This window comes from Aythya ferina, assembly GCF_964211825.1.
Source record: "Aythya ferina genome assembly, chromosome: 27".
Classification (NCBI taxonomy): domain Eukaryota; kingdom Metazoa; phylum Chordata; class Aves; order Anseriformes; family Anatidae; genus Aythya; species Aythya ferina.
The window spans coordinates 1,215,338-1,242,982 of NC_140310.1; the positions used below are offsets into that span (position 1 = coordinate 1,215,338).

General features: G+C 40.6%; 1 protein-coding gene across 1 annotated transcript in view; it reads right to left on the reverse strand.

Moving 5' to 3' along the window:
* Positions 1–27,645, reverse strand: part of ANTXR1 (ANTXR cell adhesion molecule 1) — a 123,763-nt gene that overhangs the window by 68,717 nt on the left and 27,401 nt on the right. The window contains exons 9-12 of the mRNA XM_084499710.1: positions 26,847–26,907; positions 23,295–23,393; positions 9,847–9,916; positions 7,031–7,109 (exon numbers count right to left, since the gene is read on the reverse strand). Of these exons, the coding sequence (XP_084355836.1) occupies positions 7,031–7,109; positions 9,847–9,916; positions 23,295–23,393; positions 26,847–26,907 (309 nt within the window). The remainder of the gene's footprint in view (positions 1–7,030; positions 7,110–9,846; positions 9,917–23,294; positions 23,394–26,846; positions 26,908–27,645) is intronic.

Consider the following 27,645-nt stretch of genomic DNA (forward strand, 5'->3'; position numbering starts at 1 on the left):
TTATGCACTGTAAAGTCATATCTAAGCATGCCCAATTGTTTCTGAAGCCCTGTCATTGACAGCTTTATTTAGCCACCAGATACTTTTGGCCCATGCTAGCACACTGCACAGAGACCTCAGCAGCAGTGACCAAAGGCACCTCATGCACCTGCACATCAGACAGACTGGCCCATCCTGGGAGATCCAAGTCTTTCCAAGGTACTGCAAGGCTGAGAGCATTTGGCTGGTAGCAAAAGCATTGCAGTGTTTCAAGTACATATAGTCTTTCTGCAAGGATATATAAGCTACTGGCGGGGCAGGATCTCTTTTTGTCTTCTGTGGTTACATGGCACATGGAGCAAGCCAGATCCATAAGTGTGACATCCAATAAAAAAGAGTATTAGCAGAAGGTGGGATTGGAGAGGAGGGTGATGTCCCCCAGACAAGGCCTCTGTTCATATTGAGTTAAGTGATGAAGTCAAACAGGGGCGAATTTTGATATCTATACATTATTTGTAATCAAAACGGCTCCTGGAGACTCAGAACTAGAAGATCCAGCTGCAAAATGGATGCCCGGAATACATCCACAAGCCTCCTAAAAAGTATTTCAAGGGCAGTCTCCTCTCAAGATCTTGGCTCAAGCAGTCAATGACTGGTTTCACAGGCTGGAGAGAGGTAGGCTTTTTAATTCTCACTGGATTCTACACAGAAGAGATGACCTTGTTCAAAAGCACAAGAGGGTGACAAGCTCAGCTTCTCCCTGAGCCAGCATGATGTTGGAGCCTTAACGACATTTCTTCAGAAGCAAGGCCCTGCCCTTCCATCCACCTGGCCTTTGCAGGCTTCAGCATTCAAGGCTGCAATTTAGCTCCTTCTTCCAGCAGCAGAGGTCACCTGGATGTCCCTGCACACTTCTGCTCTCTTCTGCTGAGGTAATGCAGTAATAATGCAGCCTCTTTGCTCATCATATGAAGGGAGGGGGAGAGGGAGAGCTTCCCCCACAGGGAGCTTTCATGTGGAAAAATAAAAATAAAAATAAATCTGCACCTTTTTAAGAGGTGCAGATATTGAAAAACCAAGCCAGCAAAGAGACAAATTCATCAAATACTTCCAGCCAGCTGAGCTTTGTCATACTTGACATGCTAGCATCTTATCCCCCAGCTAAGCATATAAACAGCACATTGTCTCCAACCTTAAGAACACTCTCATTCCAGCGGTTCCCTTGTTCTGGTGGGGTTGCTGCCAGTGGTCTCACAGCCCAGGCCAAATACTATCCTAAATTATGCTCAAAGACAGCCCTGTTTTAGTTTAACTGGGTAATACAAAAGTTAGTGGAGGGTAGGATTAAACTTCTCTCTGCAAACCCTGATTTACACAGTGTTACCCTCTTGCTTTTGAAATAAACCCAACCTTCCACTCTTAGCAGCTTTACCAAAAGCCAGCCAGTAATCCTTGGTCTGGGGTGTTCAGTTAGCAAAATCTTTGAATAAAAAATAGTATTGGCCGTCCACAGAGAGGACACAAACAGGCTTCATTCATTACAGGTAGCATTATTCTGATAGAGGGTTTCATCTGTGTTCTCTAATTTAACAAAACAAATGCTTTGCCTAACCACAACAGCTCCTGTGTCTGGCCCATTTTTAAAATTTTTTACATTTTTCATTTTTTTGACAGATGAACAGAAATCACTGCATTCTTCCAACAATCAAAAATCCTTTTTCAGCAGGTCACAGCCCTCCCATTTTCATCCCCCTGGAGTATGTGCTTCTTTTTGCACATCACCATTTGGGGATCATCTGAGAAAGTGTATGCTCCAGTCCTACCCCACTGTGGATACATGACTAACTGGGGTCAGCTTGCTTTATGCTCTCAAAGCAGTCAGTGCAATACCCTTTGTTTCTCTCCAGAATGCTTTTATTTTCCAACCCTGACAGACAGGATTCTGTCACCAGGTTCTGACAGGGCTCTGACACCATTGTTTTGGGTACATCTGGCATGGTCCAGACAGGTTTCCTATTAAAGACTTAGAGACAAACAGCACAAAAGCCAAAATAATGACAAACCAGAACAAAGGAAGTTCTGAAAAGTTCAGAAATTCCTTAGAAACTAATGGGAGGGTGGAAGGAAGACTTTCACTCAGCAAAGCAGAGCAATTCTCCTTGGCTAACCTGTTTTTTTATCTTTTTGTTTTTATTTATTTATTTATTTTCCTATTGCAAAGAGTCTCAGAAGGCTTGAACCCTGGGAAAGGCTGGACAAACATATTGCAACCAAGCCTTCCTTGCTGCTACAAGAGCCCAATAATATAAGCCTTATCAGCTCTCAACTCAGGTGTGCATGCTTGGGTTCACAGCTCAGCTTGGGAACATCCAGCTCTCAGCAGAAGCAATGTGATCAAAACAATTTTCTCCCAGCACTGTGAAGTGTTGTTCACAAGCGCTTATCATCCTGAAAGCCACTGTTCTCTTCAGGGATATGCATTCTTTGTGCTGATTCAAAAAGGAATGCTATGAAATTCTATATAAAATGACTTATCACAAAGACCTTGTATTTGTAGTTTCATTTGTTGGCTAATGAGTCTTTGTGCCTCGGCCAATTCCAGACTGATACTCACCACAAGGGATTTTAAAGGGCCTCACGTATGTGAATCAACTCCCTTGCCTTTGAAAACTCATACTGAAGATCCTGAGGAAGAAAAATAAAATGAAGTCCCCAAAGACCTCTTATGGACTGTTTCATACCTTGGGCTTAAAAACAACTGGGACAATTTGGAGGAATTTTGATTCTTATTTTTAAATAATGACTTTGCTCTACGTGATCCAACAAAAATCACATTTATGTGACTGTAAGCCTTCACAAAATGTACTTTAAAATGGAAATGCTGGAAGATCTTCTGCAGCAAAAGTTACTTTACAAATGCCTTCTGTTCTCTTTTATTAACTGAAAAATCAACTACCTTTCATCAGAGGAAAGAATTGCAGTGAAGAACCATGACAGCCTGGATATTCACTTTAAAAACAGAATTTAAGCACTTCTGTCAATTTTATTTTGGGAACCAAAATGAGCAATTTTATTGATACCCATGGAAATGGGGTATAAAAGCATATGCCATCATGCCTGTACGCTGATATTCAAAAGCACAAGCAATTGAGCCAAAGGCAGGCTTCAACAGAGCCCATGCAGTTTAATTTATTTCATTCTTTGCATTTATTTATTTATTTATTTATTTGACTGCAAGCCTTGAAGATCGCCACATTTCAGGAATCAGAAAGCTGGGAAAAAGAAGTCCCTCAAAGCACATTCATTCCAGGCAAATGGATTCCATCTGCTCATTTATATGTCCCCATTTGAAAGAACAGGTAGAAGCTGTGAAGCTGCTTCAGCTGTACGTGTGTCTCATTTATAAAAAGAAAAAAGAAACAAACAAAAAAAAAAACAGCCAACAGCATTCACCGGTGAGGTCTAATTTGGTGTTGACAGATTTGACAAGTAGTGTCACTTAATGCTGGAAAGTGAGAGGTATTTAATTCTCTCTCAACAGACCAGGAAGGAGATGAAATCAGTCATTACGTATGCCTTCATTCCAAACCTGCTCTCATTTTCTCCACGTTGAAATGCTGTAGCAGATTTTACACCTCAAGTGGAAAAAATGCAAATAATGACTTCAGTTTGGCAATATGGGATTAAGCAAAAGCTCTGTCTGTTCCCAGAGCACTTCTGTATGTACTAGAGAGGGATGTGCGTTATTGCATTCAAAGACACAAAACTGTGACATTTCTTAAAAGGGACAAGTGCACAGGAACATTTGCACTGAGTAAGGCAAAAAATACAAATATCCCATTTTCAACAGCTGGCTCTCGGTGTTAGAAAACACAATGTGAACACAGAAGTACTAAGCTCTCTTCTCTCCCTGCCTCTGGCCGTCACGGGAGAATTAGGGCTTGCTGAACTACAGTACTGAAGCCATATATGCTTCTGGAAAAGGCAAAGGCCTTGATCTCGTTTCTTGCCAAGAAGTGACCTATTTGCCTAAGATGAAAAATGTTTTCTTTCGTCTAGAGTATTCACAGCTCAGTAAAACTTATATTTATTTAGCTGTCTTGCTCCTAGGAGGCTTTAGATATTAGATAAAGATCAGGATCTACGCTAGCATAAAATCACTTTGCTATTTAAACTGTGAGAAGCTTGCCCAACTTTCTTAGCATGAAATCTTATCCTAAAATTACTGCTAGCGAGTGTGATAAAAAATGCTTATTAGATGGATAGACATCTACGTTCTATCTCTCCTGATCTTCAGATATCTATTTGTGACCCGGGAGTTCATTTTCTGTCTTTTTTTACTGGGAATGTAGCTGTCCATTTCAGCTACACTCTTAATCAAAAGTAGTTGCTCATTACATTAATTTGAGCTAGGTCATAGCATTAAAAATGAAGTATTGGAAATAGTTAATCACTTGGTATTGTGGACTAGATTCTCTTCCTGCTTAAATGCTGTTGCTGCAAAGCATAAGGTTACTTAATGCTTACAGAATGCTGTCAGGCAAAAGATTCCCATCAGAGACTGCTGACCCATCGCTGTAACTCATGGGCAGGTAAGCCTGGTTACCTGCTCACCAGAGATAGCCTTACAATGCTCTCATGGCTTGAAATTTAACAAGGGTGACTTCCATAAAATACAGACCCCAGCATCTCTTTAGTCCAAATTAGATGGAGAAGGATGAGCATTTGTAAAAATAAAAAAAAATGTGTGTTACGGACTTCTCTGCTTCCCTGGATGACCTCCAGATAGTCCTTGAAGTGGATAGATCATAGAAAAGGAAAGGTATTGTTTATAGGGAAAATGGGATATACTGTCTTAAAATTTTCCTAATTATTTAAATGTTGCATAGAAAGGTTTTGTTGTCAAACTGTGGAAGAAAATAAAGTACTGTTAAAGCTTGCCCTTGCCTTGTACCTTCCCCCAGTAAATTCCCAGAGAGCAATAAGGCTGGGGTTCAAAGACCAGGCATCAATGGGAGAGTGGATTGCAGTGTTAAACCACGGCTAACTGCCATGTAAGACGCTTTTTGGAAAGGTCACTTTTTATACTTTATGCTCTTTACAAACCTGAGTGTTTCTGAAATGTAGTATGGAAGCAAAAGCCAAACCACTGCTAGCTTGTAGACAGCAAAGGGAGCTTGATTGCTTTCTTCCCTACTTGCTACCATCACTTGACTCTACAGCTTTCTGATGGTCCAATTTTGACTGCAGATCTTCAAACAAACAGACCTAAGGTCCAAAGTCGACTGAGCAAGTCATTTGCTGCACATTTAGCATACGGGTGAGTATTTTGGATTTGTGCTCTTGTAACCTTAATCGAAGAGGGAATTGTAGTCTCAGTAAACAATTCTATCTTTAAAAGAACTTAAAAGACAACAACAACAACAACAACAAAAACCTGCTAGAAAGACAAAATGCCTGTTAACCCTAAAGAAACTTCCTCAACTAATGAAGCCTGTGATACAGTTTTCGAAGCAGCTACTAAATGTCGCTTCTTCTAGGTTTGAATGTATGAACTGTATTTGAATTCCAGCTGCTATTGAAAAGCCTATTTCCCAGTCTGGATGCATCAAAGACTAGCAAGCACTGCTGTGAATTGTAGGCATTTCTGGGGAAAAAAATGTTACAGCCATTAAAACAATAGAAAAAGAACCAGGTTTCCATCTCCTGTAACCTGGAAATAATTCAGTCCCCAGAAGAAAAAGTATCATGAAAGAATAACTTTTCTCTAAGAATTCTTCCCTGGTCTTACCTCATGAACAAAACACAGGGAAGTATTCCCATAATTTACCAACATACAGCACAAATACGTCTTCACCAGTGAGCAAAGAGAAGACGAAATAAAAAATTAAAGTCTAACAAGATAAATACCCTTCTTTTAAGGCATAAAGATGTTTTTATATGTTTTAGAGTCTAAGTCCTCATGTGAGCTCTGTAAACTGTCTCTCCTTACAATCTTGTCATTGTTGAACAATTATCAAGATCAAGTGACACAAAAGATTTTTTCCCTCATGTTGTGCATCAGCTTTTGTGGACCACATAAGACTGCTGGTGATTGGCTGTTACACAGTTTGGTCTTTCACTTATCATCTATGGAAACATGATACACCTTTACTGGATAGGGAATAAAGAAATTGACCACAGACAGATTTTTGGGTCTTCTGCAAGATTACCCAGTTTTCCTAAAAAAATATGTGCCCATACAGTACATGGGAGAAGTAAAGCAGAGACTCAGCAATTCTCTGTATGGGAGACATATTTGTCTTTCTGCAGACAAATAAAGCTGAATACACTGAAATATGAAGGGTTGTGCTGAGCTCAAAATAAAATCCTCCACCACTTCCCTTATTGCAAGCCATTTAAACCATCTATTCCCAACAGTCACAACATAGCAGAAGCAGCATCTTCAGCAATACCATGAATTGTAACTGGTTTCATTGTCCTTCACCTCTTATCACTGGAGAACAAAGAATACAGTGATTCACTACTGACACCAAGGGACATGAACTCAGTTTAAGCCAGCTACTTCAGCTTTTTTTTTAAATTTATTTTTATTTTTTATTTTTAGAAACCATGCTGGTTTCTAGACCAAGGGTGCAATCACAACTGCTGTGTGACTTTCACCATTGGCACCATTATTGTGAAGGAAACAGAAGAAATAGACTACCTAAAAAAGCCAGAAGACTTGCTTCTCATTCACTGTGCAATAGAAAAACAGGCATAGATACATCCAGACCCATGCTAGTTATGTTCCGGTCTGTGCATCCTACAGCAGATACAGAGGCTGAGTTTTTTACTGAAGACATGAGAGCTTTGCCACGTTATGGTACACACGATACAGAAAACACTGAACTACCACACACACGCTCACTTTTAAAAGAGGGAAACAAGTCCTTCACACAAACAAGTCCTAAACTCGTGAGCCCTAATACCAGTGTAACAAACACTTCTGCTAAGTATCACCATCTTACTGAATGCACAATCTTACTTAAGCACGTGAATGAGAACTTACACAGTGTGTGCTGGAGATGATAACAGAGCTGGAGATGAAGCTCAGACCGTCGTTCATACTAACTTGAAGAGCTGCTTCCCTGAAAAAAGACACAAGAAATAAGTCAGGCCAGCCAGCTCACAATTCTCAGATAGATAACATCATCTGGAATCTGGGCTCCTGATACACAGAAAAGACTTTCCTAGAGGCTAATTCATACTGCTGGTGCTCTCACCCCTGCACTCCAATTCACAACTGCCGATTAACCAGAATCTGCCAGCACAAGTAGCTTTCTTTCAAGTTTGCATTCTTTAAACCCCATGATGAACATAGGCACAGTATACACATAAAAGTGTATCATATTTTCCTCAGCCACATGTATTGTCAAGTTGTCTCTGATCTCCTAACTGATTTTAGAGAATGCTACTTACTGCTGGAATACTGTATCTTAAGTCTTTGATTACAAAAGCCTAGAAGTATACCTCTAATACTAATAGATACAGTATAATAGTGAGGAAACATCTTGCATCTTTAAGTGCTGTTCACTTTTTAGCTAGACCTGGGTATTAAAATATCTAGTTAGTCCCTCCTCTCTAAGCATCTTCTTGTTTACAGAGAGACCAGGAGCACATCGGCCCTCTCATGAGTCTGGAGCTCTCTTTATCTGCAAAGGGGAAGTCGTAACTGTCAGGTGCACAGCTGAGTAGACTGTGGATCCCAGAGAAAAGCAAAGATTGGGCAACTCATTTCTGGTAAAAGGTTGTTGTTAGGAATTAAATGCAAACCAGGATGAATTCAGAATCTTTTTATGTTTAGGATCAGCAATACAAACTTTCCACCTTTGAGATGGGAATGCTTTTCTGTCATTAAGAGGATTATGTTGTCCCTACTGGCTCTCCCTCTCTTTATTCCCATGGTAGAGAGAGAAACGTCTGTTCATGCACATAAATCCTTTTCATAGAATCATACAGTCACAGAATCACTGAATGGCTTGGGTTGCAAGGGACCTTAAAGATCATCTAACTCCAACCCCCCTGCACAGACAGGAATGCCACCCACTAGATCAGGTTGGTCAAGGCCCCATCCAGCCTGGCCTTGAACACCTCCAGGGATGGGGCATCCACAGGTCCTCTGGGCAATCTGTTCCAGTGCCTCACTGACTTCTGAGTGAAAAATTTCCTTCTAACCTCTAATCCAAATCTCCCCTCTTTCAATTTAAAACCATTTCCTCTTGTCCTGTCATTATCTGACTGAACAAAGAGTTGCTCCCCATGTTTTTTATAAGCCCCCTTCAAATACTGAAAAGTTGCAATAAGGTCACCCTGGAGCCTTCTGTTCTGTAGACTGAACAGCTCCAGCTCTCTCAGCCTTTGCTTCATAGGAGAGGTACTCCAGCCCTCTGATCACCTTTGTAGCTCTCCTCTGGACTCACTCTAACAGCTCCACACCCTTCTTGTGCTGGGGCCTCCAGACCTGGACGTAGTACTCCAAGCAGGGCCTCCCAAGGGCAGAGCAGAGGGGGACAATCACCTCCCTCCCCTGATGGCCACTCCTTTTTTGATGCATGCTGGGATGCAGTCGGCCTTCTGGGCTGCAAGCATGCACTGCTGGCTCTTGTCAAGTTTTTCATCCACCAGAACCCCCAAGTCTTTCTCTGCAGGGCTGCTCTCAGCTTCACCCAGTCTGTACGTATATCCAGGATTGCTCTGGCCCGGGTGCAGCACCTTGCACTTAGACTTGCTGAACCTCATTAGGTTCACGTGGGCCCACTTCTCAAGCTTGTTCAGATTCCTTCAGATGGCATCCCTTCCTTGTATAGTATCAACTGTACTCATCTTAGTGTCATCTGCAAATTTGCTGAGGGTGCACTCAATCTCACTGTCTCTGTCACTGATAAAGATATTAAACAGTACTGGTCCCAGTACAGACCCCTGAGGGACACCACTTGTCACCGGCCTCCACTTGGACATAGAACCATTTACCACCACTCTCTGGGTGTGACCTTCAAGCCAACTCCTTATCCACTATCCAATGGTTCACCTATTAAATCCACTTCTCTCCAGTTTGGAGACCAGAATGTCAAAGGCCTGTGTCAAAGACCTTGCAGCAGTCCAGGTAGATGACATTGGTCGGTTTTCCTTTGTCAACTGATGCAGTCGTTTCATCATAGAAAGCCACCAGATTGGTCAGGAATGATTTGCCCTTGGTGAAGCCATGCTGACTGTCTTGGATCACCTCTTTGTCTTGCATGTGGCTCGACATTGCTTCCAGAAGGATCTGTTCCATGATCTTGCCAGGCACAGAGGTGAGGTTCGTCGGTCTGTAGTTCCCCAGGTCCTCCTTTCTACCCTTTTTAAAAATGGAAGTAATGTTTTCCTTTTTCCAGTCACCAGGGACTTCGTCTGATTGCTGGACTTTTCAAATATGATGGAGGACAAATATGAGTATAGGACTTTTGATGGAAACTCTATCAGAAGTCCTTTTACAGTCATATGAACCATTAATAATCTACCCTCAATTGAGATAGTTTCAAACAGAGCCTCTAAATCTATTGATACCAGCAGTAAAAATATGCTGTAGCCAGTTTTTAGCACGCAGACATTCCATACCTGATAAACCCTGACCAATGATGGCAAATAATGCCCTGTGTAACCTAAAATAGCATTTAAATTTTCCTGTGTGAAATTTGCAGTCTAGAAACTATGAGGTCCTCAAATGTAAAACACAAGAGCCACAGTCAGATCTAGATGCATATAAGAATGAGAGCATAGTAAGATGAGGCAGACTATCATTTCTCCCACAGGTGAAGTAAATATTTGAGTATGTAGAAAACATACATGCCAACTTCTCGTAGTACAGGTGCCGGGCAGAGTAAGTAGGTATCTTCCACAACAAAAGGCTTCTCATCTGGGAAAAACAGAGAGAGGGGGAGAAAGAGAGAGGGAGAGACAGAGAGAGAGACTAGTATTTATTACCAGATCAGTAACACAGGCCTTAAAGACAAAGTTTAGAATAATGTTTTTGCTCACTCTTAATGCATGAAAAAGATGAAAAACTCCGTAGGGGATAAAAGCTATGGCATAGTAGTTGTTCTGAGGTAACACCACTCTACAGCAGGGCTCAATGCATCTGATGCCCAGCACCGCCTGCCAGCCACATCCTGCAAGCAACACCCTCACCATTTCTGCAGCTGCTGTGTGCTGCTGTAGTACCTAATGCCACACATCAACAGAACTGGAAACCCAAAGCTTTTCACATGTTCAAAGTAAACATCACAGCTGTTCTCTATAGGATGTTTGGATGTAGCTGCAAGAGATTACATATAACTAGAAATAGCTGTGTGAAAAAAACTGTGTATTATGGAAAATTTCACAATTTCAAGACAGACTGAAACATTCCTACCTAAATTATGCTACAGTTTTAAAAGCAGAGTGAATATATATGTATACATTATATCAATAGGAGATTGTCTCAGATACAGGAACATAAGCTACTACCCTTTTGAGGACTTAAAACTGAACTTTATACTATCTCTGGTCACAGAGAGATGGGGATCCCAAGGAACTTCACAGCCCATTTGCCAGCTGACTAGAGATCGGGTAGGTTGGCAGAAAAACAGGCAGAGAGGCTGGTTTCTTTCTTTCTTTCTTTTTTTCTTTCTGGCTGGAAACCCAACATTCCTACAGAATGAGTTGATTCTGCTGAATCAGCAGTTTACGGAAGTATGTCACTGCATCAGAAAGCTTTCACTCAGCTGCATTTATAGCCACCTCTAGGGTCTTCTATAGATACGCCTACATAGATATGAAATGAGAGCAGTTACCAAGTATTATCAGCTTTCCTAAAAATTTCCAGATAAAATTTTAATTTTGTTGGAAGGCCCTTCTCCTGGCAGATTCAAATACCATCATCATCAGTCCAAATTGTGAATCTCATCTCTACATACTGCAGGGTAGAAGATTCCTTCTTTCTACAACACTATGTCAAAAGAAAAGAATGTCACCATCTTGCTTTGCTGTTTGAAATACAGAAAGCAATGCCAGGGTTTCTAACCAATAAAAATCACTTCACAGCTGCATGGTACACTTAGCTTCCCAGAGTGCACATAACTTGGGTAACATAAGCAAGGTTCGAAACAGTGCTTAGTGCCTAGCTGGCATTGCTGATTGCAACAGGGGATGGAAAGGAGCAAGGGTGAAAGTTTAGCCAAATTGTTTAGCAATCTAATGAAGAGTTGAGCTATTCTGTTGTGTTTTTTTGTTTGTTTGTTTTGTTTGTTTTGTTTTGTTTGTTTTGTTTTGTTTTGTTTTTGAGGAAAATGGTGCAAGCTACAATTCCATGTAAGGTGCCAGTAGAAAGGAAAAGCTATGAAGAGACATAAGACAAAGAGAACATGGTAACCTTCTTGAAAGAAATTTCTGCATCATTTGTAAGCCTTGCTCTCTCTTGGATGCTGAGAAATTTGTTCACATGCATGTTGTCTAATAATTACTAACGCGATGGCAGTGGAGCACCACTGATCCTGGACCTGTTCTCAGCAGTTAGCTCAGCAGGGTTCACTCAGAAGCAAGGTCACACAGCATGTTTTACTGCAGCAGATGAGACATAAAGAAGAGAGGAGCTAAAGACTGCAAGAGCTTGTCCCCTCAGTGCAGGAACAGGATTCCCCATGCCAAGACTTCTCCCCCAGACATTCCTATAGGAAGTTTTCACTGAATGCAAAATTTTCGAAAGAATATTGCTCTAGCAATACCTATCACACATTATAATCTCCATTTCATAGTGGTGTGTTTCTTTGCTTTGGCAACAAAATAAAGAATGATTTCCTCAGGCAGGTTAGGGAATGTTTATTTTTTTACACTCCATTAAAAAATGAAACGGTAATGAAAAGTTGTAGCTTTTGCTGAAGTTTTCCTTATACTTCCAGCTTCCAGCAAATCCCATGCCTATATACACACACTTGAATTTTTGGGTTGCCCACAGCAGTTATTTTGTTAAGGACTGTTTAACACACAGGCAAACAGCTGAAAATGAAACGTTTCAGCCAGCCATATGGTCTTCACAAATAGGCTGCACTTCTGCATCATGGCTCAGCTACTGAGAGCAGTTTTCAAGCTTCTGTGATCCCTCTAGATCCCTGCTCCTGCTGTTGGCCTGGAAAGTACTGTATATTATTCCTATTTTCCCACACCCTCAGTACAAGAGCACTTTCTAACATTTCCACTATGCTAAACATTAACAGTGGACATTTTTAGCACAGGTTATTCTTTTGTGAGCTCCACATCATCTACAAGATGACTTCCTCACTAAAAGAGAGGCTGACAGACAACATGGTGATATAATGCATGCCCCTCACACATCTCCTACAGTATAACACTGGATTCATGGTGAGTTTTGCAATGGAGTTACCAAATCAAAGCAGGAGCATTTCCCACTTACTTTGCTAGAGCATGGAAGATGCATAGCAGTGGTGAGTCTGGCCCTGTGGTACTCTGGGGCTGTTCTCACCCTGATTTATGAAGATATAATTAACTCCCATGAATTAATGACAATGTCTCAGTACACACATGACAAGAGAATGAAGACCAATGTCTTGTTTTCTCCTTTGCAGCCAAACACTGGCAGCCAAAGCCAAAGAATGCTTCATGCCAGCATTCACTAAAAAAAACAAAACAAAACAAAACAAACAAACAAACAAACAAACAAAAAACAAAACACTGCTTTTTACTTATATTCCATTAGCTTTTTGTTTCTGTTTCTCTCCTTACCCACCCCTAACTTGCATCAAATCTATGCCTCTCTAGAAAGTTTATCAGACTTGGATTCTCAAGAGGGGACTCATGGCTGGCCAGGCTGGCTACAGGGAGATATTATTTTGTTTGGAGAATGCTTGTGTTTCACCACAAAAATGAGTGACTTTTTCTTTGCTCTAAACAAAAGATGATCCATTTGGTTTGCATAACTCTGGCCATCTGACTCCTTCCTGGAAAACTTACACTGAGAAACCAAACAAAACAACACTTCTCATCTGCTATTGCATCTATATCTGCAGGATGCATTTGAAAGAACGCTGCTTTTTTTTTTTTTTGTTAGTTACAGAAAAAGCTTGCTGTATTCCTGTGCAGTAAGAGATGAGCCTGAATGCTCTCAAGCTCCAGATCTCATGCCAAATTTTAACTTTGTGGTTTGGACTCCTGTCAACTGACAATGCTAGTGGAAGAGCTGTGGAGTGCAGGGGCAGCGCACTCCATGTTGCTGACTTTGCTGCATGGGAAGCAGTTTCCCTTCTCAGCTTGACCGCTAGCTGGCCGTGCAACCCTTCAGAAGTCATCTGGCCTCCTTTGCCAGTTTTACAGAAAGGGCCTTGATCAGATCTCAGGCACCAGAGCTTAGGCATCCTCAGGAAATATTGCAATTCCTCACCTCTGAGAAAGTCTACCCGGAAGACACACTTTGCTCCTTGCTTATGCACCCCTAATCACTCCATCAAGCAAAACAAGGTTTTCACTGTATGCAAAGTCTATAGGGCACATATAAATGGGCAACTAAAACCAGTCAGTTATAGAAATAGAATAACTAATCACAGCTCTGTGCAGAAATGGAAAAAGGTCAAACATCTCCCCAAAAGACATCTGTTTTCTGTGGATGCCCTTTCAACAAGGTACTTTATACTGCTCAAATTCCTGTAATTTACTACCGAGCATTTCTATACCTTTTGACAACTATCTGTAGCCTGTAAAACCTATTAATCCCAGCATTAGTGACTAGTTTCTTTTGCCATTAGCAGGGTGTAACCTTTTGGCAAGCCAGAACTTGGAGTACTTCCCAACTATAGTAATAAAAGCTTCAATATATGCATGATGTTTTAACACAGAAGAGAAAAACTCAATAAAAGAGAGGAACAAAAACCCAAAGGTGACAAAGAAAGATAATATTACTTTAAGCCATACAACCAAGCTAAAATGAACAACATTTACTTTGGTTAATGTTTCATCCAAAAACAAAACAAAACAAACAAACAAACATTGGCAGATTGAAAACCGGCTGCAAAGATCCCTCACAGAAGGATTTAAGAAAGCATTAATGCTTTTGGATTGCCACTGCAATATTGCAACTGCTGATTGGTGGGCTTGCCATATCAGCAATATTTTAGTCCAGAAAAGGCTGCAAAAGCTGTTTGCCAAACTTTCCATACATCATAGACTAAGAATTTCCTTCTGTTATATCCCTGTTAATTACAAAGGTATTTATGATTTGTGTTCCACTAAAGCACATCTCTAAACATTTTTACCCAGTCTTCGCTTTCTGTAGGAGAGAGGACTATGGTTTCTGTTAGACTAGTATAGCCACATCAGGCAGAAGTCTGGCTGCTCTCACACAAGGCTCCCTCAGGAACATCTGTGCTAAGGAAGTTGTTCTCTCTTTGTACCTCAGTCCACTTGAGATGGGTAGTGCTGAGCTGGAGCACTTCCATTGTTCCTTTGGAAAGACAAAATACCTGCATAATTCTCTGCACCACCTACCAAAGCAAAATCTCTAGTTCATCCTGGATGACTCTATGCACTCCTTGTGACAACTCTGCAAGCAAAGTTTTTATTTCAGACCCAGTTTGTGGGGAGGTAGGAATGCATAAAGACACTGGAACACTGAGCTAGAGAAACTGCTTTTGAGAAGGCCCATAAATAAGAAGTGAATGTTTTGTTAATGCTGTAATGAAAACCACATTGAGATCATGCTATAATTGCTCTGCTTTGTGTAGGGACACATGGGCCTTGAATGCCAAAGCCATTTAGAGCTGAGTTAGAGGATGGGGGTGGGGGAACAGACGAATAAGCAGAGAACAATGATATCACATTCATAATGATCTTTAGATGGGGAGAAGGGATCTGGAAGGAATTGCTTTTTTTCTCCAGTGGGTTCATCTGCTGTGCTTACAGTTCTGTTCTCCAATCTCACATAGTTTAAACACTACTAACAGAACTTGGCAAGCACCACACTATTAATTTGCTCATGCTCACAACTGTCAGCTCTGGAGAACAGCACGTGCTCCAGTATGGAAGGGTCGCTCCCTAGGAGGAGTCCTTCAGGGGCATGTCTTGGTCCAGCAATGTAAGAGCTTCACATCAGTCTCATGGAGCAGACACCATAAGCTCTGTCACACTTATAGAATCATTGAATGGTTTGGGTTGGAAGGGACCTTAAAGGTTGTCTAGTTCCAGCCCCCTTCCATGGGCCACCTCCCACTAAATCAGATTGCTCTAAGCCCCATTTGACCTGGACTTGATCACATCCAGAGATGGGGCATCCACAACTTCTCTGGGCAACCTGTTCTAGTGAGTCACTGTCCTCACAGTTAAAGAAATTCCTCCTTATATTTAAGCTAAACCAATTCTCTTTTAGTTTAAAGCCATTACCCCTTGTCTTTGCCTATCCTTGTGCAGGTATACCAACATCAGACCATCTTGGTCTCCTGGTAGCATACAGTATAAATGAGCAAGATTGGTAAGCATGCCACATTTAACTGAGATTTTCCTGCTCACTTAGCCCAAGTCTTCTGTCTGACTGCCCCATGGTTGTTCCTCCACACTTGGCACGAGCAGCTACACAGAAGTCTGTTGGAGGCAAATGTACATAAGTCCTATTTTTAAACATATCTACACGGCAACTTGTTAGGAGTTGGGAGGGCATTTGAGGGGTGCATGACTATTTCTCCTCTTTTGATGTTTTTATTTGATTTATTTTTTTAATCAAACAATTGCTTGGGCCACCCTTCAAAAGAGGATGGCTATCTCACCTTGGTGTGTGCTTTTACCCAAGAAATATATCTTTTCCTTCAGACATAAGGTTGAAAGACATAAGGACAGACATAAGGTTATGTCCTTCATAAAGCTCATATCCCCAAAACACCTGACAGTTTGTTTGTCCAGTGATAGACATTAATTAGTACTGTAATGGAAAGAGGGAAAAGCCACTAGAAGAAAATAAGAGGAAAACATTTGATGGAGGTTTAAAGTGACATGATCAAGTGGAGAAATCAGACATTAGAGTGGGACTGCAAAGCAGAATTTTCCTGTACTAACAGTGACTGGGCTGTAAGAAAGTAAGAAAGATATCACAAGAAAAGTTCTGTGCTGCCAGAAAAAAAGAAAGTGGAAGAGGAAGCGGAAGAGGAAGAGGAAAGACAGGGAAAATTAAACAATTTGGTAGGCTTTAAAAAGGGAGGACAATTTTTAGAAGACATTTGTTGGTCAGTTTGGAGATAACAGCTCCCTGTACAGCTTACTTGATGATACCTGGGGAAGTCCTTCTCTCACTGTCTTTGCCTCATTTTTCCTTGTTTCTGTTACTTGGTGCTGAAAAATTCAGGGTGGCTTGTGCTAAGAATTGGTTTTGGCCAAGCATCCAGAGCATCACTAGAGTGCAAAAGATCCTCACCAATCTTTCATCCCTCTATTAAGTCTTATATTGCCTCAGACAGAGTTTGCCTCCATGCCCAGAGATATCTTTGCTGGATCCTGCACAATCTGGGCAGACACAGACATTTTAGCACCATGAAGCAGTGCCACATTATCCAGTCACCACACTGGGTAATTACTTTTAACTCTGTACAGTCTGAAACCAATTCACCTAGGTCTAGCTGCTGGCAGAAAACACACTGCTGTTGAACATGCATCTGATTACAGTTCTCTTCAGCCAAATACTCTTCATGGTTTCTACAGATGTTCTTTATTTAATTATTTTTTGTAATATATTTTTTAATCCCATAGTTCTGAACACTATGAGCTTATGCTCTCTTCACCTGCCACTTTTCTCTGCCAATAATCCCAATAAAAATCTATTAGCTCATGCCCTTGACCTTAGCAAGTCCTAGCTGTGCTGGTCTACATCTCATCTGGGATAATTTAAGGTTTCAGGAACTGTTGGCTCAGTGTTAGCTTTAAAAATACCTCACTCCCTGATACAATCAGAGGATGAGAAGTTTCAAACAAATAAAAAGAGCTGAGCTATCCAGTCTCCATAAGGTTTCTATAAAATTCCCATTGAGTTAACTTTTATGTTAAACTGTTTACAGCAAAGTGCCACAAAGACACTCTGAGAATACAGGCTGGAGCTGCAGGCCACAGTAAAGCAAAATTACTGAGATACATTCTCATACAGAGCAGCTTAAACTTAAAGCTGTGCCAATTTCCACCAGGAGAGACTTGGGTCTTAGAACAGTGATGAGCAACTGTTGAATTCCTTCAGCTTGGGAACAGTTTGAACTCAGATGGAGTTCATGGCCTTTTTCTTCCAGGTCACTGCATCAAATAGTCTAGGACTGTGCAAAACGAACTGAGCAGTCTTGGTGTAGTGCCAAGGAGAATGAGCTCACTTTTCACCTATGTATTAATTCATGACACAAAGAATATATCAGGTCGGAGGGTGTAAAACATATTTGGTCCTTATTCTTATTTTCCATGGTCATTTTGTGGACACAGGAAGACAGGTCCAAACAAAAAAGCCGATGAGTTGCTTTAAGAGAATTTTATCTTTCCTGAAAGCTACTATGAAATTACGATGACACTGTAAAAAATAAAAATAAAAAATCTGCTACACAGGCAGTTAGCACACAAAAAATGAGGAAGGAGTCTTCCTCTTCACCCCCACCAATACCAGGTCACAGTGTTTGGGAGTGAGGTAAGCCTTGCAAGCAGTTCCTCCTATTGGCAACACTGCATGTTCTTGTGTCTCCATGGACTGGATTCATTGAACAGCGGGAAGCTGATGGAGGACATTCTTAGCTCTTTGAAGATTTTAGGATGTTTCAAGGAATTAATGTCTTTCTTCAGAGCCAGCCAAACTCTGAGGAAGCTGAGCTGAGAAGCTATTAGGATTTGAGAGCAGCACAGATGGCAGGTCACAGCTAGCGTAGCCACAAGTAACAGAGATAACTTTCAAGCTGTTTACAAGACAGCAAGTAGTCTTCTCTGAAGGAAAAAGTGGAGCAGCAAATCAAGTGCTGAACAGACTTCACAGAGGAGTGGAATAAAGGACAGCACTAGTATCCCTTCCCTACCTCACAAAGCTGGCAGAACCAGTATTTAGTTACTTTTATTTATTGTCTTCTATTTAGCCTCACAGTCCTATCCTGGACTTACAATGCAAAGAGGACCATGACAAGGAAACTTGCTGGATGCCTGTGGGGGCAGAGGTGAACGAAGAACAGGTCACTGAGAAAGGAGATCTGCACCAAATCTCTAGCTTCTAGAGCAGCCCCATAAACCATATGAAGAGTACTAGGCTGAGAGACAGGAGATCCACAATCTTGCCTGTGATCAGCTCATTTGGAGCAGATACCTTCAGTGCTGCACATCAATTCTACAATTTGTAAACTTGAACTAGAACTTTACTCATTTCATATACAGCTTCCAACACTTTTTATCTGTAAGATACAGATATGTTTTAAAACTCTGAATACAGAATTCAAACTAAGGCCAATATCCATATTTTTCAGGCCTTTGGAACTCAAAAACATCTTGCTGCAGCTCTTGAAAGCAAATTATTAAAGAACTCAAGAGCCCACAATTTGGGAAAATAGAGTAATGATGCCCTTTCCAAGACCGTCCCTCCCACTTCTAAAGAGGAACAGCTACTGGTACATATGTGACAACCAAGCATCCTTGTCTTTCAGAACAGAGTCCCTGTTACAGCTTGCTCAATGGATCTGCATCCCCATAGCTTTTCACAACTCAGGTTCAACAGGCCATTTGTGTTGCAGAAGAGATTTACAAGAATGCTGCTGTCACTGTCAACTGGCAATAGTATTTCAAGACTGAAGCTACCAATCCTAAAGTAATTCAGCTTTTGAACTGGGTAGTTCTTTCTCTTCTTTCAATTCCTTTTCTGAACAATAAATTCTTCCAGTTGTGGCTGCAAGTTACTAACTGCAGATGAACCTGGAAGTGGGGATATGGTTCAAATGTCCTAAAGAATTAATTTTTTGTGGAACCTTCATTTCAACCCTAGCCACCATGTCCCTGGGGAGGTTCTGCCAGTGATTAATTGTTCTCACCATGAAATATGCCTTTCTGTCTTATATCAAGACAAAACCTCTCACAGTGCAACTTGTGTCTGTTGCCTCTTCTCCATGCGGCTCCTTGTAAAGAGAGAGCTTCTCTTGTCCTTGCAGATGCCCTTTAAGTACTAGAATATGGTGTTGGGGTCACCCAGGGCCTTCTCCTCTCCAGGGTGAAGAGACCTAATTCCTTCAGTATTTTCTCCTAAGTCAGCTTCTCCAGCCTTTTGGTCATCTACACAGCCCTCCTTTGGACCATCTCCAGTCTGTCTGTAGTTTGCTTGAGTTGTGGGGAGTGGAACTGGGGCACTCCAGGGGTAGGCTGACAAGCACTGAGCAGAGTGGGATGATCACATCTTGATTTCTGCCAGCAGTGTCCCTGGGATACAGCCCAGGATCCCATTTGCCTTCATTCCTAGCAGCACACTGCTCATGTGTTCAGCTTGTTCAGCAAGACACCCAGGTTCCTTTCAGCAAGGCTGCCCTCCAGGTATTTTATTGAACTCAGCAGGTGTTGTATAGGTAGCTTGGGAAAGGGGAAACAAAACAAAACAAAACAAAACAAAACAAAACAAAAAACCTCCCAGAACAGAAAGATAAGAAGAATCACAGAATGAGACTATGAACATCAACTACATTTTAATTATCTGTTTGGTTTGTTTGTTTGTTTGTTTGTTTGTTTTTAGTATGCTCTGAATCCCCATAAGGCATTTAATCACTCTTTGTTGGTGCTGCCAAGTGGACACCTTCAGTTTCAGAAGCCCTGCTGTGTTTGAGCTTACAAGCCTTCCTCTTAGCAGAAGTATCTGCAGTACAGTTCACCACAAAACTCTTTCCTTCCACAAGACCACTGCTAAGACTGTTTTTAGCATCATCTTCATCCCTGTTCCAGAAGGCACATTTCCCCTGAGCTCACATCTGCCTTTTGCATTCCTTCACATGCTGCTTAATCTCCTTCTGTGGTTGTTTAACAGTATAATGTACTGAAAATAGATTCCCCAGTAATGTTAACCCATTGTAAAGTCTCCCCAAAGAGGTTTACTGGGAGATTTGAGTGTCAATGGATTAAAGGCAATACTATTGAGACTGCCAGTTGTACCACTGAGTATTTTACAGTCAGAAATGCAACTCAGAATTTAACTTCTGTCCTTGCTCTAATTTTATCTATTTGTCATACCACATTCTGTACTCAAATTTTAGCTTTCAAGGTTGATATGCTGTGCTAGCTTATTGTAAGTTAGAGCCTCACTCACTCCTTTCACTCTTTTGACTCTGAAATGTTTTGAAGGTTGATCTTTAAGCTAATGCCTACAACTGCAGTGCTGATAATTGCATTTTATTCTTAGTTCTTCCAAAAACCATGACATTAGTTAATGCCAGTCACAGAAACAGATTTTATCGACATTGGCCCAAATTCCTTTAATGTCCAGGATGTGCAGTTTCACTGGTACTACCTGCTTGCTGTCCTCCTCTGAAGCTTTTAGGAAATGACCTCTCTTTACTAATTGCAATAAACAGCAAGAATACCAATCAATTTATTTCAACAGAAGGAAAAACAGTCTTCTTCCTAACACAGACTCCCTACAGCCTTCACATTTCTCAGCCTTGAGTTTAAATAAATAAATAATATGGAATAAATAAATCTGACATTGAGAACCATTGCTTTTTAATTGATTAGGATGTTACTTAGAGCAAAAGTTACATTGTAAGAAAAAATGCTCTATTTCAGCCATAATCCAAACAGTTCTTTGCAACCACAAGCAATTTCTGGGTATAATTTAACAAACCAAATGTAGCTCTTATCCCATCCCATACAGGTTACAAATCATGCTCCTGGTGGTCCTAAAACTGAAATGTTGTACACATTGACCCAATCAGTCTTCATTTAGAGCTCATCAGCAATACAAGTTTCTCAAAAGGATATCTGGTCTGAGGAATTTTCAGGACTTAAAAGAATGCCAGGTCAAGCTACAGTAGGGTAACAAGGGCATTCCTAAACTTGCAAGTTTAGGGGCTTCTGTCATGCTGAGTGGTATTGCTGTAGCTCTTGTAACTCCCATTATCCATGCCTATGCATTTCTTAGCACAAAATACAACTGCTTGAGAAATTCTCTGGTAATGTCTCCCTTGAATTGAAAATAGTTCCTCTACAAAGTGGAAATTTTCACACAAATTATTTGTTTGATACAAGCTATTCCTGGTTCATTTGAAAAGCAGAAGACGTGCAAGCTCTAAGAATGCCACAATCTGTCAGCTTCCAGCAACCAAACGTAAAGTCTTTTGGGTTTGCACCAAGCGACTTCAGGCTTTTGATGAAAAGAAAAACTCTAAATATTTGACCAGAAGTTCCACAGGAACCTTCTGGGTGGAGAGAGAAGAGAAGTTCTCCTGCCCAGCTAGAGAACCGCTGAAGACTTTATAAGACATGATCCAAACAAAACTTTGGACCTGAACCCTTTGGAGAAACCAAACATTTCAATACCTAAATGATACCAGTCATGATCCAGATTCAAGGAGTAATAGCCATATAAGTTTTGTGTTAGATTTTACGGAGCTTAAAAGGAAAAGCATGAATCTGTGGCTGCCTGTACCCTTCTGTTTTGAAAGGCACCTGTCACCCGTTCACACATCTCAAATACTTATCTCTGTGGGCTGCATGGAAATGTCCCCAAACATTCACCCTCCAACTTTTGCTCTTCACATGTATCTGAATTAAGCAACCACAGCCAGAAAAGCTTTCTCTTAAGTGGCACAAGATTTGGCAACTCCCAAACCTTTCTACTATTGTGGAGGCCAGCACAGCAGCACAGAAGCATTCAGGACAAGTTACATACACACATGCTTTGTAAATGCACCTGCCTTGAATGCTTACTGGCATTCCTCTCAAAGTCGACAGTCTTAGCAAACAGTTCCTCAAAGAGAAAATTAAACAGATATTTAAGCATGAGCAAGTCCAACATTGAGCCATTAGACTTTGACATGTAAGAAACTAAGTAATGCATCAATTTTATACTTACAAGAGTCTGGACTACTTCCAAAGCTATCAGGCAGCTTCTGAATAAATTCCATGATAGGCAAAATGAATTCTACTGTCATTAGTGGCATGAGCTATGAATTACTCTACCTGGTTTCCTATGCGGGTTTGCAGGTATGCCAGATGAGAACAATAGGATCATTAGTTCTTCCAGCTAAGTGGTCCTCACTACCCTTTACAAAAAACACTAGACACTCAGGGGCTACTATGGATATCACATTTGTCAGAAAAAAAGCAACTCACGGGAGTTGGGCTATATTTTTCTTCTGCTTGGTAAACTCTGCAGAGGAAACTGTTATTCCAAGCTTCGTCCAGAGAAACACAGCATTACTTTAGCCATTGTACCAACACAGCTTCCAATAAGAGTGTTTATCTGAACTGCATGAACAGGCCTACTAAGTACCACCAAAATACATAAAAGGAGAGAAACAGAAATGACCTTGCTACACGCTTAGTCCAGCAAGACATGCACTACACAGACAAGTATCTTTTCTTCTATATTTAGTCCTCTCCACTGCTCACATGTGTATTCACTTACTAGCTATCCAAGTTGCAACACAGAATACCAACAGTAGTTTTCCTCTAAAAAAAAAAAATATTCTCTTTGCAATGAACATGCTACTCATATGGACCAGATGATTATGCTTTTACCAGAGCCTGAGGATGAATGCTGGATTTCAGAGAAGTCATAATCTTCCCTAGAATTTCACTGCTTGACAGGATCCATTTAAACTTACTTGCATCCTTTTTTTCTCACTTGTGCCTTACACATGCACAAACTGGGGCCAGTTTTACAAACCATTCATCACTGGCTGTAAAATACAAAGGTGCAGCTCTCTCCATCCTCACCAACTACAGTAAAAGCTTATGCAGTAAAAATACTAGATAAGCTTTAATTTGGGTTCACAGCATATATTTTTTTATTGTCATTTTTTACATTCATGGCAGCTCTGACCAGTACATGCCATTACTTTCCTCTTGGATACAAGCTTAACTATACCTACCTGTCTCATAACCCTTCATGGAGCCACGTGCTGAGGCTGGCTTTCCCTCAACTTCATACCCTTCTGCAAATTTAATAGCTCCTCATCCTATAATTATTGCCTTCACAGTCAAAGTATTTGAAGATCCTAAATGTTTTCCAGGCAAATGCCTGCTAGTACAGTCAGGAAAAAAAAAAAATCAGAACAGCTTACTGAGAGTAACTGTGTCATTGATCCTGAAACTGCAGAGTACTCTGTCGACGTTACGGGCATGTCGAAATCCATTTCCCCTCACGACAACCTGAAATGATTCTGTAGCAAAAGAAACAGCATATTATTGATCCACAGGGAAGCAAAGAATAGTCATTCAGACAAGGCACATATGTCAAGAGATTTTCCTTAAGATTTCTCTAAATTAAACTAAAATTTGCAGCTTAAACAATTTGAAATTTATAACTTTTTTAGAATGGAATTTTCATTCTTCCTATCCCATTTTATTTTGATTTTTTGGAAATGGGAAATAAAATACAACAGAAGCATTTTAACTGACCTTCTATGAAAGCATTAAGACAAATTGGCTTTTCCCCTCCTATGGCTGCCATTTTAAATAGCAGTCAGTCAGTCATCTACTGCTGAACACTGAATTGAGGTCCTTTTTGGAACAAGCAGGGCTGAACGATGAAATCATATCCTCTCAAGTCTTTCAGATGACTCTCCGCAGTCCCTTCTTATTCCAGCTACTTGAACCTAGTATTGGGAAAGGTTTATGAGCTTCTTGCAGCCACCAGCATTAAGACTGCCTTGCAAGGAGAGCACTACCTTCACACACAGATTTTGAATCAGGGCCATCGTCCCAGAAAGTTCAGGCAGCAGACACAGGGGCTCATGCTCTACAGCTCCCGGTGGTGAAGGAACCAGCCCCCGCAATTCCTGTTGCTATCTAGGAGAGACATTCAGATAATCCCCACTGATGTTTCTTTTGGTGAATGTGGATTGTGCACAAAATGTTTCCAGTCCCAGACGATGCAGGAGTAATCATATTGCATCAGAAATACCACCACAGTTTTAAAATTCCCAGGAGCAACAAGGAACTGGAATTTTCAACAGTCAAATTTTTCTCCTTGCACTTTACAGTCTCCATCTTCCTCCATCTCCCTTAAGGACTCACACACAGTACTTGTCAAAAAAAAAAAAAAAAAAAAAAAAGAAGCAGATTTGCTCTGGAATCTGGGCTCTCTTCCAGGTCCCACTCATTTACAGCCAAGCTGCAAATCATCCCATCACATCTAGCCAGGGAAGCTGCCTCATAGGCCCATTATGTGCTGTCCAAGAGCATTTGGACAGAACAGAGGAGAAGAGCTGTGTTCTGGAGTGCAGGGGCTGATGAATACTTAGAGAAATCACAGAAATCTCAACTGTGGGGGAAGAAGAGTTCAAGTACAGTCAAAGAACAGTGTATCAGTGATGTCAGATTAACCATAGTGATCCCTGCTTGGGACTGAAGTGATCAGATCCAGTATGCACCCTGCATTTCTATGTAATGCAAAACCAAGCCATTGGGAAGATGGCATTTCAGACTGAAGTATTGTGGCTAAAAGCTCATTACTCAGAAGTGTCTGGCACCAGTCTGCAGTGCAAGAGGTGCCTTGGGTAACAGAGTCCTTGTTCGAAACCAAGTGAACTTGGGGTATCAGAGCGAAACCTGCCAAATTTATCTCCAAAAGACATCAATGCAACTAACTCTCATTCTGTAACACTATCATTAGACTCAAAATCCTAACTGGTAGAATCATCTTCAGTTTGAAAGCAACAGAGTATTTGCCCAAACTCAGAGATTAGACCTTCAGTTGAAGCTGGGACAACCTTATTGCTTTCTCCAACTACCTGAAAGAAAGTTGTGGGGAGCTGGGAGTCAGCCTCTTCTTGCAGATAACTAGTGAGTAGAGGAAATGACTAACTAGGAGTAACTAGGAGTAGAGGGAATGACCTCAAGTTGCTCCGGGGAGGTTTAGGTTGGAAATGAGGAGACATTTCTTTTTAGAAAGAGCAGTCAGGCATTGGAACAGGTTGACCAGGGGTGTTCAAGGAAAAAGAAACCTTTTGCTTAAAGACATGGTTTAGTGGGTGACATTAGTCATAGGGTGATGGTTGGACCAGACAATCTTGAAGGTCTTTTCCAACCTTAATGATTCTATGTTTCTATGATTTAAGTAACTGTTTGCGTTTTTCAAGGTTAACACTACTTCTCTTGTAAATCACTGGCCAAATTCCAACGTGGACGGTTTATATAAATCCTCTCCACATTTCCTCGCATCTGGCTTTGCTGGATGCAGCTTTGCCTTATACCTAAATTCTCACTAAGACACAATGAATGGGAGTGATAAGATGTATAAATAACTAGCAAGCATATTAGAAAGTGTTAAGTATAAATCATGGTTGTAAATCATCTTCTGGCTTATGACGTTACATAAACGTCATTTTTATCATTTGCTTAAGCATGACAAATCCTCTATAAATGTGTAAAGTGAATCCTAGTTTTCATACAATTTCCTTCCTTTCCCAATCATTTATGAAACGTCACTGTACTATATCATTGTCACTACAATGATCATCTACCATTCTCAGGTAGACGAAAACCTGTTTTAGAACTATTTAAATGGCCAGCCAAAATCAAAAATAGATAACTAAGAATTATAATTCTAAGAACTATAATTCATGTCAGTTGTGCCATCCTGGCTTCAAAACATAACTATTATAGTGACATGCATGGAATGCAAAACTGACCTCAATAGCTATTGGGCATTTAGCCTGGTACCTGGCATCCATTAGGAAAATTTGATGCCTCTCTAAGTTTAGGAATACAGACAGATAGTTGCTGCAGGAATGGGAAATGCAGGAAGGGTGATTAAAGCAGCTGCTATGCAACTGAAAACAAAGAAGAAATGACGATTGGCTTTCTTATTTGGAGTACCAAGTCAAGAATATGAGATGCGGAACTTGTCAGGGACTCATCTTTCTCTGCAAACTCCAGCTCTGCTTAATCAACTGCTATATGTTCAACAATCAGTTAGGAAACACTTCATAAAAATCAAATATTTCACAGAAATCTAAAGGAAGAATCTAAAATGATTCACAAGCTTTCTTCCAAAAAGGATGAGTTCTACTGAACACAGAAATACTTGCCAGGACTTTAAAGCCACCACATACATAGTGCAATCATACTAGATCAAGCACACAAAGGGGTAGTGTGATTCACACAAGTCATCTGAACAATATTTAAATTCTAGTCCTCAGTCACTGTATCAGTCCTAAAGGCTTAAGATATGCTTAAAGATACCTTTAAATCAAAGTTTGCTCATTTGAGATTTTGCTAGTTTCTTAGGAAGCACTTCCCTCAGTCCTCTAAGGTGAGAATGTGCAGAATTCTAAACCTAATCAGAGTCTTTTCTGATTTTATTCTGTAATTTTGCAGCTTATCAACTTCAAGTTTGGCACAGTCTGAGTAAGACAGGCTGCTCTGACTGAAAGATCATTTAGGCAAAATGTCAAATTCAAGCCTTTTCTGTATGAAAACGTCATTTTATACCACCTGGTAGAAATGGGGAAAACGCAAACTACTGTAAGATAAAAAAGAATTTCACAAAAAAAAAAAAAAAAAAAGTAAAAGATTTAGCTTCAGTTAATTAGAGCTCCTGCACTCTCTAGCAATTAGATAGAGAGAGATTTTAGGCAAAATAAACATCTAGAACCTCTATTTATACTTACCTCCTGCACATATACTGGAAGGCTCTGCAGCCAGAATTTCAATACATGATTTCTTCAAAATCTAAAAAACAGAAAATAAATGTCATGAATTATCCAAGAATTGTTTCTCTAGAGGCACACAAATATGAAAGCTTGAGCACTTGTTCTCATCTAAATGCTTAACTCAACATTGAAAATTGCATTTATGTCACAGCTATATCATCTTAGCTTTCCACTGTAATTCAGCCATACTGCCATATATCATTGCTCTTCCACCACAAGGTATTGCTATTTAGGAAGGCAACTGATTCCCACACTCCAATATCTCAGCACAATCTTGCCTGGGTCAGTGGTACAGGGTACACAGACTAATTCTCCATAACAACTAAGATGCACTCTGAAGGGCTCGTGAGGCAGTGACATTGCTGTCACTTTGGAGTCACACCTTCCTCCCCAAAATTATTTTGGGGCCCAAAACTCCAAATTTTATATGAAGATATCCTAGGAATGCCTATTCTTGAGTCTCAGCAAGGGGTTTCAAACTTCTTACATTTATAACCCAATCTATGAGAGCATACCTGAGAAGGTCCTAAAAGTCACACTATGATTTCACATGAAGATGTAGGGCAATTGTTCTAGACTTAAAGCAGGCTTGTTTCCACTTAGATTAAGTTGGCAAGAAATTTAAATTAAGCAGGATTTCTTTGTAAGGGCTGGCACTGCCTTAAACCACGTTACATGTAGGCAGTAATTTACACAAATGCTTCAGCATCAGGCTTGGCAGACTACTTGCAAGTCAAGAGGACCACACTAGATTTGG